Raw genomic sequence first — 16,616 nt, forward strand, 5'->3', positions numbered from 1 at the left:
TATGGTATAATTATTAATGGTTTGAAGAGAAATAAACAGTATAAACGAAATATGGCCAATACTATGAAAATGTAAACCATATAAATCAAAATCATGAAACAATTATTCAATACCCAGAGGCCTACTTAATATATACATATGAAATTTCTTACACACATATACAATAAAAGCCCACAAAAGCCTTCACTCTGAAGCCGATCACTGTACAAATATGAAAATAAATCTTTATCTTTTAACCTCAATTTTATCTTCAGCAAGAGGGTTGTATGACTTGGGTTTATGCAAATCACATTTGGTATTAAATAATCAAATGTCACATATGTCATATAAAGCAGCAAGTGGAAAAAATAAATTATGAAAATGCATGAGGCTAAAAGTTAACAGTGAAAAATGTCTTCTTATCCAACATTCTTTTCCATGATGAAATTAAAATATTATCCAATGTGTCAGGACGCATAAAAAAAGGAGCATAATAGAATTGTGATTTTAAAAGCTCTCAAAGGAAAAATTGAGTCAAGATGAGTTAGCTGCACAGGACTATGCAAATGTGTCACAATAAGTCTAAGTTAAAAACATTAAATATTTTTTTCTTACCAAAAATACACTGTAACTTTGAGAACACCTTCATGAAATCAAATGTGAGTAATAATTATGATTTCCCACCAATGCAGCTGAAAGAACTTTCAAGTAGCTTTTCTTTAAACAAGATTGCTAACCAAAGCTATAAGTCTCTAATTTGGATTTTATTGCCAAAATATTTATCTAGGTTCAAATAAAGATGATTGCTTTGTCTATTAAAGGTGCCTTTGTAATCTCCGAATCTATGGGTGTACTAACCATACAATCCAGAGGCAAAAGCGAAGATAATACTTCTGTATCAAAGGTATACTCTACATACAGACCGTCATACAAACACAGAGAGACACTTTGGGGGAAAATAAATAAAGGCAACACAACATGTATATTAACACAATTTTGTGCAACTGCACCAGACACCTGAACATGTGTCCCCTGTGTCAACACAGAAGATCCTTTCTAACCTGGGCTCCAAAAGGTGCCACAGAGACAAACAGCAGTGGCCAAATCTGCATCTCACCATAGTCCCAAAATAACCACCTCCCTGCCCTGTTCCATTCATTTGACAAGCAAGGCATTCTTTTCAGTCAAAACTATAAACTTCTTTTTCTGCAACCAAAACCACACAACAGAAATGCATGGTAGAGTTGCTGAGGATAGATCAAACTTTCCAGTGGGGGGAGGGGGGAGGGGGGGGCTAGATGTCAATAGAGAAAAGGCAAGCTTTTCAAAGCTAAAGGATGCTGTGGTTATTTATAACCTGTGTGTGTAACATATCTGGTCAGTTTTCATTTAAAAAAAAATGAAGCTAGGGAATTTAAGGTTTGATCATAAAAATCATAAACAGGAGAAAACTGCTACATGGGATTCTTTTAATTCAACAAAAAGGAACGTTATTAGCTCACATAATACCATAAATAACCACTATTCTTTAAGTTTTTCAGGAACCTGGACCTAACCTATACGAACCAAGGTAAGTTCAAACGTCTGGTTGGAAATAACTTAATTGGTTCAAGACCACTGAAAACCAAACACCAAAAACCAGGCTTCTCTCTAGGGTCAGGTGTCGACTCTCTCAGCTGCTAGCGACATTTCGGTGGAGAAATCTGGGAGGCACTGCAGGTTCTAGAAGAGCAAGGCCAACCAAGCTGTTGGTGAGCAGGAGTCACTAGTCACATTCACCAAAGGACTCAGACTTCCCATTCCTAAGGACAATTCCTCTTTTGAAGAGTTGAGTTTCCAAAACCACACATTTCTATCACTGTTCATTATTTCAGGAAGCAAATGCTGGCAACTAGGGAGTTGAGGGATTTGCACTGTATTGGAGATTATGTTTGTAAACCATGGAAAGGTAGGAATCAAGCATGCACATTTTCATTTGTCAAAATGTTAAATTGTTTCTACTGGTAGTGTTTTTTTTTTTTAATGAGGTATAATTCACATGCCATAAACTTCAGCCATTTTAAAGTATATAATTCAGTGTTATTTTGTATATTCACAGTTGTACAACCATTATCACAATGTAATTCCAGAAAATTCTCATCCCCCAAAGAAACCACATACCCATTAGCAGTCACTCCCAGTTCCTGTGTGTCCCCAATCCATGGTCATGACTTACTGGTATATATTTTTAAGTAAAGAGTGACAACTTTCCTGGGCATTGCATTTTTAGTAGTATGTGGCCTCCTAAGTTTTCATTAGAATTTTTAACATTGACTCTAAACCATGGATTTTGTAAGTATTCTGAGATTACAGTACCATTTTTTTCCAACTCTTTGTCAAAAAAAAAATGTTTTTTTCTTTATATATATAAAAAAAATAGATTTTTCTGTCTCCACTGGAGCCTAACACATTACCATGTTTTTTCTCAAGTTCTGTTGTTTCAGAAATGAGAAAAGTCAATATCCCCAATATTTAAAAAGTACAACCAACCAGAGTCCTTATTAACTGTGGGCCAGCAGGCGCTCCTTCCCGCTCCTTACAGCGCACAAAATCTGAGAGGTCAAGGCCCACAAGGCCAAGATGCTTGTTTCACAGATGAGGAAACAGATCTAATGTGGGTTGCTGACAGATCTCAGGCCACAGGCTAGTTAGCAGTAAAGCTAGGATGGTAACCCCTTTTTACTAATATTCTACTATCGAATATTTGAAATAAAATTTTGTCATGGATTATCTACAAAGTCAGCTACACATGAATCTAATTATGTCAGTTTCTTCTACAGCTTTGATCTGAGCAGGTGACTTTTTTTTTTTTTATCACTTTTTACACATTATCTTGGAGACTCTGCAAGGACAAGACAAGTATATTTAACCAGGGGGCCCAAATCATTCACTGAAACATAGCAAAAAGCCAGGGCTCCAGAGAGATCTAGAGCACGATTCAGACTCCCACACTGTAACTTCCCACAGGCAGTGTCTGTAGGATGTACCACTCTGCAAGAAGCAAACAGGTCATGGAAACTTAGCACTCTGGGACTTGAGAGGCCAAGGATGTGTGGGATTTAACTACTGCAACAGTTCTTCATCTGGGTTGACTTTTTGGAACTGGTCCCGCTCAGATTGGTAATGGATTTGCTGTCATCCTCATCAGTTCTTTTTTTCACTTCCCTGGGGGAAGGGGGAAAGGGAGGGAGGGAGATAGGAAGAGAGAAAGAAAGAGAGAGAGAATGAATTATCGAGGTACAAAACCGAACCACAAATGGCTTTGTAGAAATAAAAACAACACTGCTGAGCATTTGCTGTGTGCCACCCAGACCTTGTGGTAAATGCTTTATAGGTATTGACTGTCTTAATCCTCACCAGGACCATATGAATTTGTTGTGCCCCATTTGATATATGATGAAACCAAGGCAAAAAAAAAAAAAAAAAAAAAAGGTTAAGAAATTTCCCTTCGGTCAGGCAGCTGGAGGAGACACAGAGCTGTGCTCTGAGCACCAGGCCACACTCACATGTGCAAAGGCAGGCACACACACATGTGCATAGGTACACACACACACACACGCACAGCCTACTCTTGCTCTCTCTGGTGGTTTCATACACTTTATTGTCTCCTGCATGCACAGCTCACTCCTTAATACTCTGGAACCTGGCTTCCATCCCTGACTCATGCTTGCTGACCTTCATGAAAACAACGATAACTTTATAACCATTCTTTAATTATACATGATCATGGATGTCGTGATGAATGTTTAAGTTAAAATCCAGAAAAAGAAAAATCTTCCTAAATTTCTCTTAGAATTAACAGCTAGAGGCAACAATGACAAAAGATCTGTAAAATCTTGCAAAAGTCTCCTAGGGAAAGATCCTTCCACGTGTATTCCTTGGGATGCTCGTGAAACATGCAGGGACCCTGAAGTCCCACCTGAAACTACTAAGGACTGGCGTATTCCTAGTACAGCAATATATTTCAGTAGAAATAGAATATAATCCACATATGCTATTTTAAATTTATCAGAGACCACATCAAAAAATGTAAAAACAAATATGCAGATTTAATTTTATTAATATATTTGATTTAAATGAGTATAGCAAATATATTGTCATTTCAGCATTTATTATCAATAAAAACAGTAATGAAGTATTTTATAATTTTTATACTGTCTTCAAAATCCAGCATATACTTAATACCTACAGCACATCTTAATTTGGGTTAGCCACACTTCTGGAATGTCCGAATTGGTCAGCACAACTCCAAAAGGTGCTCATTTGTGCTAATCACTTTCGAAAACCACTATACTGTGAATTGGAAAGAAGATGCCTCAGCGGAAGAAAAAAAGAGAGAGAAATTAATTCTTGCTGAAGGCCAGCTAATAAATGCTAGGCTTTACATTTTTACATTTTTCTTATTTAATGCACATTCACATGCACACAACATAAACACACATGCAAACCTGACAGGTTGACAGGTGAGTACTATTATCCTCTCTCCACAGGTAAGGAAACAAAGACTCAGGATAAGAAGGAAGGAACACGAGCCAACCTAGAACAGCCCACGAGACTCATTTCAGACTTCTGACCACCAGAAGCGGAACATGATAAATTTGTACTGCTTAAGGGACTACGTTCGTGGGAGTTCATTACAGCAACAACAGGAAAGTGATACAACTTCCAACTGCATCATCTCGGACATTTGGTCATTCAACAAACTCTGGGACACTCTCTGTGAGCTTTGAAGGGGAGAAAGTCTAAACAAATCATTACAAGGCCCTGAGAGAGCTGCTAATGCCCATACACAGTGTGATGTGGAAATACAAAGGGTATACCACAGTCGTGCTGGCCTGCAGGAAAGGAAGGCTTTATGGAGACAGCTTCATGGAGACTTTGACAATGGAGGGATCTCTTAAAAGGACAAGGATTGAAGGGTTCCTGGGTGGCTCAGTTGGTTAAGCGTCCGACTTCGTGGCACAAAAACAGACACACAGACCAATGGAATAGAATAGAAACCCCAGAACTTGACCCACAAACGTATGGCCAACTCATCTTTGACAAAGCAGGAAAGAACATCCAATGGAAAAAAGACAGCCTCTTTAACAAATGGTGCTGGGAGAACTGGACAGCAACATGCAGAAGGTTGAAACTAGACCACTTTCTCACACCATTTACAAAAATAAACTCAAAATGGATAAAGGACCTAAATGTGAGACAGGAAACCATCAAAACCTTAGAGGAGAAAGCAGGAAAAGACCTCTCTGACCTCAGCCGTAGCAATCTCTTACTCGACACATCCCCAAAGGCAAGGGAATTAAAAGCAAAAGTGAATTACTGGGACCTTATGAAGATAAAAAGCTTCTGCACAGCAAAGGAAACAACCAACAAAACTAAAAGGCAACCAACACAATGGGAAAAGATATTTGCAAATGACATATCGGACAAAGGGCTAGTATCTAAAATCTATAAAGAGCTCACCAAACTCCACACCCGAAAAACAAATAACCCAGTGAAGAAATGGGCAGAAAACATGAATAGACACTTCTCTAAAGAAGACATCCAGATGGCCAACAGGCACATGAAAAGATGTTCAGCGTCGCTCCTTATCAGGGAAATACAAATCAAAACCACACTCAGGTATCACCTCACGCCAGTCAGAGTGGCCAAAATGAACAAATCAGGAGACTATAGATGCTGGAGAGGATGTGGAGAAACGGGAACCCTCTTGCACTGTTGGTGGGAATGCAAATTGGTGCAGCCGCTCTGGAAAGCAGTGTGGAGGTTCCTCAGAAAATTAAAAATAGACCTACCCTATGACCCAGCAATAGCACTGCTAGGAATTTACCCAAGGGATACAGGAGTACTGATGCATAGGGGCACTTGTACCCCAATGTTCATAGCAGCACTCTCAACAATAGCCAAATTATGGAAAGAGCCTAAATGTCCATCAACTGATGAATGGATAAAGAAATTGTGGTTTATATACACAATGGAATACTACGTGGCAATGAGAAAAAATGAAATATGGCCTTTTGTAGCAACGTGGATGGAACTGGAGAGTGTGATGCTAAGTGAAATAAGCCATACAGAGAAAGACAGATACCATATGGTTTCACTCTTATGTGGATCCTGAGAAACTTAACAGGAACCCATGGGGGAGGGGAAGGAAAAAAAAAAAAAAAAAAAAAGGACGTTAGAGTGGGAGAGAGCCAAAGCATAAGAGACTGTTAAAGACTGAGAACAAACTGAGGGTTGATGGGGGGTGGGAGGGAGGGGCGGGTGGGTGATGGGTATTGAGGAGGACACCTTTTGGGATGAGCACTGGGTGTTATATGGAAACCAATTTGTCAATAAACTTCATATATAAAAAAAAAAAAAAAAAAAGCGTCCGACTTCGGCTCAGGTCATGATCTCAGTTTGTGAGTTTGAGCCCCATGTCAGGCTCTGTGCTGACAGCTCGGAGCCTGGAGCCTGCTTCGGATTCTGTGTCTCCTTCTCTCTCTGTGCCTCCCTGACCTGTGCTCTGTCTCTCTCTCAAAAATAAATAAATGTAAAAAAAAAATTTTTTTAATTTAAAAAAAAAAAAGGACAGGGATTGGCCTTCAGTTAATGAGGAAAGGAGAGTCCAGGTTCAGGGAACAGCATGCATAAAGGCAAGGAAACATAAAAGAGCCTGGCCACAACTAGAAATAAAGTTTGACTGTGTCCACAGATTATCACTCCTTTGGGAAGCAAGATAAGAGATGCCACCAGAAAGGTAGGTGAGGCCAGGCTGTGAGGGTTTAGACATGTTGGATACAGTCATGCCTTCAGAATTCCTACTTGTTGATGGGTTGGGGATGTGGTTTTGGAATTTTAAAAAGAAGTGGAGGTTAAAAATACAGAAAGTGGAAGTCACCAGCTAGAGACGGTTCTAGAAACACTGGGGACAGAAGGCATTAGGTGGAGAGAGAGTAAAGAAGAGAATGTGGAATGCAATCCTGAGACTGCCAACACTGAAGTGACAAGCCTACGCTTCAGATTCACGTGACAAGTCCCAATGATGCCACTTAGTGGCTGTGTCACTTTGAGCAAGTTGATCAAGCACTCTAATTCTCCATTTTCTGATCTGTAGAATGGGTATAATAATCATAGCACCTTCACAAGACAACTCATGTCTCTCCTTCTGGGGGTTCCAATGGCCTCTATCAGCTACAATCATCTGGCTGCCTGGTCATATGTTTCTTCTTTTCCTCTCATGTTGTTATTTTTTTGTTTTCAGAGACAGGGAGAGAGAGAGAGAGAAAGAGAAAGAGAGAGAGAGGGAGAGAGAGAGACAGTGTGAGCAGGGGAGGGGCAAAGAGACAGAGAGACACAGAATCTGAAGCAGGCTCTAGGCTCCGAGCTGTCAGCACAGAGCCCGATGTAGGGCTTGAACTCATGAACCGCGGGATCATGACCTGAGCTGAAGTCGGACGCTCAATCGACTGAGCCACCCAGGCGCCCCTCTTCCTCTCATGTTAAATTACATGGCCTGTCTCAAATTTATTTCCTCGGTATCTTTACTGAATCATGTATGGGGCCTCCATGGGCTGAATGCTCACATAATGCAGACATTATAGAACCTGAAAACAAATATTAAGGAGGAAAAACATGTACCCATATTTTTCATCTGGCCTTTGGGTTTCTTTAATCCATCATAAATGCAGGCATGTCCCACTTTAAGGAAATCAACAGTGTTAAGGCTGGGAAAACTAGACTATCTCTCCAAAAACTACCACATGCGTAACAGCTGCATTTTAGGTGAGTCAGTCTCATGGATGGATTTACACCCACAGGCTCAGCTCCTCGGCTGAACTGATAATATCAACCTAAGCATTTTTTGTGGGTTTTTTTTTTTTTCAATTTTCAGAAATTGATCAATTAAATGCCCCTGGAACTTGAATCTAGTGCAAAATGCTTAACACTTGTGGTCCTGGTATGGCAAATTCACCTGCCAAGGGATGATGATTGTGACAGATGTCCCGTCAGCATTACAAGGAAACTGCATTTCTAGGAGAAACTTTTCCTGGGATTGAGAGGTTTCCAGAAAAAGCAGTATTAGTAGTTGCAGGTGTTAACCACACATTTATGGCCACCTTTCAAAACAGAATTCTGTTTCAGACTGTGCAAATTCATAAACTCTTATAGTACATGTTTTAAGATGTAACACAGTGTGAAAGGGGCCACGACAGGAATTATCTTGTGAGATCCAAATCGAGAATGTGACATGCTTTGGATGATGCATAGCTTTCTGAAGGATGAAAAACTTTTAAAAATGATAATTTCACCTGTGGTGACTCTGCCATTTCAAGACATAGGTACTTTGACAAGCAAATCTGAAGGCAGGATAGAAAGCAAATTCAAGCATTTACATGTTTGCCCTACTTGTAATTTTCACATTTAACACATCGCTAACGTAACTAAACCAGAGGCCTTGACAGGCCACGATGCAATAACAACAATAAAAGAACTCCTTGATAAGTGATTCACGAGAAGTGACCTCGTTATCAAAATGCCTCTGCACACAGGTGTTCTAAGGAAAGAAGCACATGGCTGTGCGGATGCTGCATGGTAAACAGGGCGCCGGGCGGGAGCAGATGGGGAAAAGGCACAGGCGGCTCACAGCCTCTCCCATCTTTACAATACAATAAAGGGAATCGATTCTGTGCTCTGGGTGTGACTGTGGCAATTTGGAGTCATTTAACTTTAATATGACCCCGTGAAGACAATTCAGCATTAAACAGTGATTATGGGATTCAGTGGACTACTGGCTATGATACACAGAACCATGGACTGTCAGAACCGGAAGGACCTTGGGGGTCGTTTCCTCCAGGCTCCTTCCTCATTTTACAGATTAGAGAGGCCGAGAGGAGACTCCATGGCTGTGCGAGGGCAGATTTAAGATTGGACTTTGAGCCTCCTGACACTACAGTCTTCCAATAAGCTAGGCAGCAAACGACAGCCTCACAGGGGGCCTGACATACAGCATCCTTTTCTCCCCACTGCCAAAGCTAAGGCTCCCTCCACCTCCCCTGGGGTTCCAGGTCAGCCTCGGGCCCTGCAATGTTCTGCAGACCTGCAGTCAGGCCCTTCCCACACCCATCGAGCCCAGCAAGTGCATCACCTCCACCCTGGAATCCCCGGGTATACTGCAGTGAAACACCATATGACCACCTGGAAAAGTGTAAACAACTAATAGTTCAGCAATGAATCCATCTTTCGTGCATTTCGCTGAATCTCTCACCACCTCTACTGAGTGAGCCTTCCTTGGTCAAAATGGCTGGAGGCCCCTATGCACACAGAGGTGCACGAAGTCACTTATTTCACCCAACTTACAAAGGTTTTACTTGGGTTCTTGTTTGACAAATATAATACTAGCCCATGATTCTCCCTGCGACTCACAGGCAGAAAACCAAGTAATTCCCCTGAATCTACAAATGTTTAATGCTTACCTTTTTTCTACCTGTTCTAGGTCACACTCAAAGTTAGCACTGCTTTTGCTTTAAACAAAGATGATTTCCAGTGTGGTGGGGAAAGGTGGTTCTCTGTCTTGGACTGATAGCAAAGGAGATAATTTTTAAAAACAGGCCATTTAAAATCCTGGGCTAATTTCCTGGGGCAGCTGAGTGGCTCAGTCAGTTAAGCATCTGACCCTTGATTTTTGGCTCAGGTCATGATCTCATGGTTCATGAGATCGAGCCCCACCAGGCTCTATGCTAACAGTGTGGCACCTGTTTGGAATTCTCTCTCTCTGTCTCTGTCTCTGTCTCTGTCTCTCTCTCTCTCTCCTTTCTCTGCCTCTCCCCACCCCCAACCTCACCCCATGTGTGTGCCTGCGCACTCTCTCTCAAAATAAATAAATAGTCTTAAAAAAAAAGTCCTGGGGCCCATTTCCTGATTCTCTCAAGTGAGGGCAAGGATCTTGCCCAAGGCCCCAGTCGAAGCAGCTAGTAAGCACTAGAAACACCAAGTCATCAATATAAAAGCAGCACTTAAAACACTGCAAGGTATTTTACTTGTCAATGTATATTAGCAAGCCAACTATCCTTCTAAAATTAAGATTCTTGTAGGGGTGCCTGGGTGGCTCAACCGGTTGGGCATCCGACTTCAGCTCAGGTTATGATTTCACAGTCGGTAGGTTTGAGCCCCACGTCAGGCTCTGAGCTGATAGCTCAGAGCCTGGAGCCTGCTTCAGATTTTGTGTCTCCCTCTCTCTTTGCCCCTCCCGGGCTTGTGCTCTGTCTCTGTCTCTCAAAAATAATAAATAAAAACATTGAACAATTTTTAAAAAAAGATTCTTGTAAAACCTCACAAATGACCAGGAAAAAAAACCTACACAAATTACACTAAAATTATGGCTTTGTCAGTAATTAAAGATCACTGGCCTGAATCTTGCTAATGTACACTTTCTTTTCTTTTTTTCCTTTCCTTTCCTTCCAATTTTTTTGGATATTTAATTCCTTTAGGCTAGTAAAGAATCATCTTTTCATTTGTGGCAGAAAACTAGGCAAAAAAGAGAGATCTAACAGATAATATTGTTATTTCCTAAAAATTAAATTTACTCCAAGGATTAAAACACTCACATTTATATTCAAGTTCCTCAATGATATAATTTTCATTCTAATCTATATCCCAAAGTGTTATTTATTATTAACACCACTACCTTAGCTTAGTAATTATCTGACTAATAATTTTAACAAGGTGCTTCCAACTGGCATGACATACAATTTGCTTTGTTGAGGTTTTTTTTTTCCCTTTACCCAGGAAAATGTCATAATAGATAATTTCATAATAGTCTCTTGTGTTTAAAATCTGGTTCCTGGAAATGATTCATACAAGTCAACTATTAGCTTTGCAGTGACATTTTGCAGAAATGTCAACGACACCTCAGATGCACCTGTTTTGTTTGGCAGTAAAGGTACTTTGCCAACATTCACAGTGCAGAGGCAGCATTACCAGTTTTTATAAAATCTGTGCTCAATTGTTTCACTCACCACTACTAAATACAAGACTGTGTTTTCGAATGTATATTCATGTTATGGTCAAGAAATTTGATATATGCACCAACTACATGAAAATTCAATCCTACTTCCAGTTTTCCAAATATGAGGCAACACTTTACCGAGCGAGATGGAGAACAGCTTCCACTACATTCGAGCCATCTTTGGCGCTGGTTTCACAGAACAATGCCCCATAGGTCTGTAGAAAAGAAATACACACAATTAAATGAAGAATTCTCTCTCTCTCAGGTCTCTTTCTTAGGTCTCCCGGAATTTTAGCTTTTAAAACCAACAAATAAAATAAAAATACTCTTCTGTTGAGGATGCTAATAGCCAAGAAACTGGATTCAGAGTTTCAATGCTTTAAGAAAGATTGAATCTGAATGTAGTTATGCCAGAAACAGTTTCTAGTCAGAGGAATTTTATTTTGCCTTAAAAGTAAGCACTGTACACAATTTCATGTTTTAAGGTTCTTCCCACAGTCCTATCGCAGTTGCTACAAATGTTCTCTAAAAGATCATCTGAGAGAAGTAAAAATGATAGTTTAAGGTAACCACTCACGAATTAAACGTCCATCAAAAGTATGTGTCCTTTGGGCCAGCAGCTAACACACATCCCTTCACACTATCATCTTTTCCTATCAAGATTCAGCAACCTCCATGTTGCTAAAACCAATGGACATCTTCTAGGCCTCTATTATTCAACCTCCCAGCAGTTATGTATAGGATCACAGATCATATTCTCCCGCTTCAAACCTTTCAATGCTTCTCATTCCTCCTCAAGTAACGCTCAAGTGCTTCACCACGGCTGACAATGCAGTCCCAGCCCACCCCCCAGCTTTACCTGACATCATCTCCCCTCACTCACAATGCTCCAATTACCCTGACCTTCCCTCCGTTTCTACAATGTTCTAAATTCCCTCCTACCTCGAGACCTGTGCACCTGCTGTTTCCCTTACCTGGGTTATGCCCTTCCCCCATCAAACCCCTTCTGCAGGCTGACTCCTACCACCCTTTGGGGTTTTCAGGTAAGCCTCCCCGGAGGTTAAGATTCAGTGTTGTCTCACCCTGACAAGTTGCTGCACAGCCCTGTGTGGTTTTCCTGCATTGCACTTGCCACAAGTGTAATGGATGAAGTTACTTTTGTGTCTTTGCCTGGAGACAATTTCCCTCAGGAAAGGCCTGGGTGTGGGCAACACTGTCCATGTGGGACAAGGGGAGGATGTAATGGCTGCTCTGGAGCATGGAGAGAGAGAACGACACAATGGGGAAAGATTCCACTCCACAGTGGGACCTTCACCCATGAGCCCCTGTGGATTCCACAGAAAATGCATAAAAATCACAAAATTCTAGTGGAAATGGGTAGCACTGCTGCTGAGTTCTAGAGCTAGGATGTCAGGGGGTGAAACAGAGATTGCCTCCACAGATGCACAGGGGTAGGGGTCACAAGACACACAGGTAAACAAACCTTGGGAACATATAGCCAGGAATGATGTGCTCTCAAGGGGGTGTGTGGGACAATGTGGCACGCGCATTATGTAAGTTTTACATAAATCTCCCCCAGAAATAAACTACATGAAGACAAGGACTGTCTGCTTTGTGCTCTAGTCTCTGCTCAGCACACAATGAAGTGGATACAATGAAGTGTGTGTTGAATGAATCCCCTCTGTATTTCACTGCCTGGTTTTGATGTTTAGCATGTTAGGCTCACAATTCCAAGATTTAAATCAAGAAATATTTTCCAACTGAAAATAGTGACACTGAAACTCATTGTTCAAGCCCGCATGTCCATGCTACAGGGCAGCCCTTCCATGGTGCTGATGACAGACAACAATGACCACAGTATCAGATCAGACTGTTAGGGCATGAATTTATCCAACCCAAGTACCTCTGATTCCTTGTTGGGGAAGGACAGGTCGTGAGAGGGCCCTGGAGCATTCTCACACACTGGTAATAATGGCAGAATAAACACTTCCCATGGTAATAGGCTGGATAGACATGGGCTTCATCCTCTATTCAAGTGCATAACCAAATTTAGACTATTCAACTAAGCACAAATCTTAGAGAAAAAAAAACAACAAGTTTCCCAATGCTCTTCCACCCAAGTGACACACTGCCCTTTGGCACAGTAAACCTCTGGAACTCAACCATGTTTTCTAAACAGGAAACCCTTCTTTTTCCTTGACATTGATTCCAGAACTACAGGAGTCCAGGAACTGGTAGAGAGTGGGGAGGAAGGCAGGATAATTCTGGCTACTCTTTGTCAATGTTCTCCACTGGAGGATGACCAAGTGGTCATTTTACTTCCATGAGAGGTTTAAATCCTTGGTACAACTACATCCATTGAAGGGAGGTGAGCGGAGTTCTGCCTGAATAAGGACAGGAGACCCATCAAAAAGGATGGAGGTTGGGGTGCCTGGGGGGCTCAGTTGGTTAAGCATCTGACTTTGGCTCAGGTCATGATCTCACCATTCATGGGTTCGAGCTCCACATCGGGCTCCGTGCTGACAGCTCAGAGCCTGGAGCCTGCTTCAGAGTGTGTGTTTCCCTCTCTCTACCCATCCCCCACTCCCACTCTGTATCTCTCTCTCTCAAAAATAAATAAACGTTTAAAAAAAAGTTTTAAAAAAGGATGGAGGTTTGCCAAAATACCTCTTAAAGTGAATGTAGACAAAAGTGAAGGGCCATAAACTACAAAGCTCACGAACTGCTAAGGTCTATCCCAATAGACCCACTTCTACCCTTACCATGGCTAGCTTTTCTCCAAAGTATCCTGGGACACACTTTTGTCCCTCTGCTGCAGCAGCGTCACGAAGATCAGCCTTGTTTCCCACCAACATGATAGGAATGCTCTCCTGGGTTGCATCCTGCCATAAAGAATAAAATTGTGTGTTCATCAGACACCGAACAAGTTCCACTGACAAGAGCAGCAATACCAACCCCACTTCCATTCTCCAAATGCCCCTCGGGTGCCAAGTGACATAGAGGGACGATCTTTAAGCCTCAAAATATCTCTAAAAAGAGTCAGACTTCTTCCCATTGCCAAGTGAGAACACTGAAATTCAGAGAGGCCAAATAAGAACTTGTAAAGGCCCAGGCCACGGTCCAAATGCACTCCATCCCCCCGCCACCGTACAAACCAATATAAACTCAAGAGGCATGACCACAGAATTATATTTGGCTGTGGCGCCCAGAGCATTTTCTGCAGCTTTCACTCCAACGAGCGGTGATGACCAGTCAACTTCGTTATCTCAGGTACAAAACACACAGGAAATCCCTCAGCCATAATGGGATAAAAACAGAGCCTGAGGGCTCCACATGCACTGCTGTCTGGTTTACAACAAAAGCAAAATATGAAGGTTCTAAAAGGTTCATTTTTCTTACAAGAGTTAATTACCAATCATTCAAAGGAATCAATTGTAAGGATAATGCTCCTAAATCAACTTACACAAACTGTACCACCATCTGGGACCACACAAGCTGGCAGAGCGTGAAATGAGAGAAGCACAGCTGAGTTTGAGGCCCCCGCTCCCACCACCGGGCTGCTGGTGTGGGTGTGTGAAATTAGGCAAATCTCTTCATGTTTCTGACTCAGTTTCCCCACTTGTAAAATGAAGGAGTTAGTAAGAGCACATGTGACCTCAAAACGTGCTGATGAGAACAGAGGAAGATGACCTGACCAGCACAGAAAAACAGGGTTCTGGTTCCTAAGCACGAAAAGCAGGAGCCCCGACTAAGGCACATGGGACGTGCCCTTTGCAGTGTCTAAGATACAAGGTGTTCTTTCAGTTTGGTGCCCTACCTGTCACGAGATCAAGAAATAAGCATTAAAAATGATGACATTATACCTGACTTCCTTTCTCTTCAGACCATTTTCCTTGCACCAGAGTGTGATAACAGCAAAGGGGGAAAGGAAATAAAAGGCCCTCCCAGAAACTAGGCACTCCATCCACTAACGTGTTAATTAATTGTGCTTCTTGGGCAAACTGCTCAGGTTCCAAGGGGGCACCATTTGGAAGCCATTAAACAAATATTCACTTAAGTAAGCCAAGAACCCAAGCATCCAAATGACTTCCCAAAGTCATTCCAGTAAAGACTGGCAGTTCCTTCAGGTCTTGACTCAAACTCCACCTTCCAGGGAGGCCACGCTGACCACACCACCTGCGGTCCAGTGCTTCATCATCAGGCCCCTTCCCCTGCTCTCTTCTTGTTGCTACAAGATTTGTTATTTTCTACAATTCTATTTATTTTACATATTTATTGCTAGTTATGTTTCCCCTACTAGAGTGCAAGCCCCGTAAGGATAGGGCTCTCCGTTTATTAATGGATACACTGCAGGCTCTAGAATAGTACGTGCACAAAGGAGGCACTCCCAAAATGCTCTTGAATGTGTAAAAGTCAGGAAGAGATCCCACATCTCAAGTGTCTCCTCCCTTCAACTTTCACCCAATTATTCAATCAATACATTATTCATGACAGGTGAGTAAATGGCCAAAATTTAACTTTATCCCTAATTTTGTTGCACGACTTTGTAACCCAGTGGTTTTTATCAAAGTGTATTCACTAATAATTCAGAGGGTCTGTTCACCGCTGAAGTTCTACTACAACGCTCTGGCTTACCCCAACAATCATAATCTGAGTTTCTACCCATATTTATAGTGGCCATATAAACTGTCCCTACAGGGGATGTCTGGGTGGCTCAGTCAGTTAAGTGGCCAACTTCAGCTCAGGTCACGATCTCATGGTTCCTGAGTTCGAGCCCCACATCAGACACTCTGCTATCAGTGCAGAGGCCGCTTCCTATCCACTTTGGATCCTCTGTCTCTCTCTGCCCCTCCCCGCTCTTGCTTGCTCTCTCTCTCTCCCTCTCAAAAATAAACATTTAAATAAATAAATAAATAAATAAACTGTCCCTGTAGAATTTCCTCAAATTAGAGTGAGCCATGGCAAAGGTTTATAACGCTTTGTTTTTTTCTGAAGGTGAAAGTCTAATGCCAACTGGTATCTATTTTTTCCCGATTGCAAATTCAATCATTCATATTCAATACAGTTTTCATCCTTTTCAGACCCTGTGAAAGGTGATCCAAAGAGCTAAAAAAGTCACTTATCATGTGTTGGTGATTAGCAAATCACGGCAAATTATGAGGTCCTGGTACATGCTGTGGCTGGTCACTAAGGGCCGTTTCAACATGGGCTGACCTTGCCTTTAGGCCTCCTTTCCTTGAGCATAAATCCAAAGACTTAAAACAAAGACTAAGTCTAAAAACAACAACAACAATTAAAAAACCAAACAAACAAAAAACAAAGACTAAGTCTGATAGTTTTAACAACAAAAAGTTTTGCTATAGATTTTGAATTTCTGTGGGGTATGAGTTTGCTGGGATTATGTCATTCTGGACTCATCGCTCTGTCCCAGGGAGGTCTGTCTGTTCCCTTGAGCAGCTGCTTTTCCTCTGTTCACTGATGGTACCTTGGAATTCCTTTCTGGACCTCAAAAGCTTTTCTCAACCCACTGCTTACTCTGGTGCTTTATCCCAGTAGCAACCAGGGTTGAATCAGGAGAGCCAATTCCCCATTCAACTCCTAACCTCTA

At 41.7% G+C, this 16,616-nt stretch overlaps 1 protein-coding gene across 1 annotated transcript in view; it reads right to left on the minus strand.

The window, feature by feature from the left end:
* Positions 1-3,077: 3,077 nt before the first annotated feature.
* Positions 3,078-16,616, minus strand: part of RASEF (RAS and EF-hand domain containing) — a 77,586-nt gene continuing 64,047 nt past the window's right edge. Inside the window, exons 15-17 of the mRNA XM_047097575.1 lie at positions 13,771-13,890; positions 11,147-11,223; positions 3,078-3,183 (exon numbers count right to left, since the gene is read on the minus strand). Of these exons, the coding sequence (XP_046953531.1) occupies positions 3,078-3,183; positions 11,147-11,223; positions 13,771-13,890 (303 nt within the window). The remainder of the gene's footprint in view (positions 3,184-11,146; positions 11,224-13,770; positions 13,891-16,616) is intronic.

Source organism: Lynx rufus, unplaced genomic scaffold (assembly GCF_022079265.1).
Source record: "Lynx rufus isolate CCGP_SWC_20201006 ecotype Redwood Valley unplaced genomic scaffold, mLynRuf1.p SCAF_10, whole genome shotgun sequence".
Lineage (NCBI taxonomy): Eukaryota > Metazoa > Chordata > Mammalia > Carnivora > Felidae > Lynx > Lynx rufus.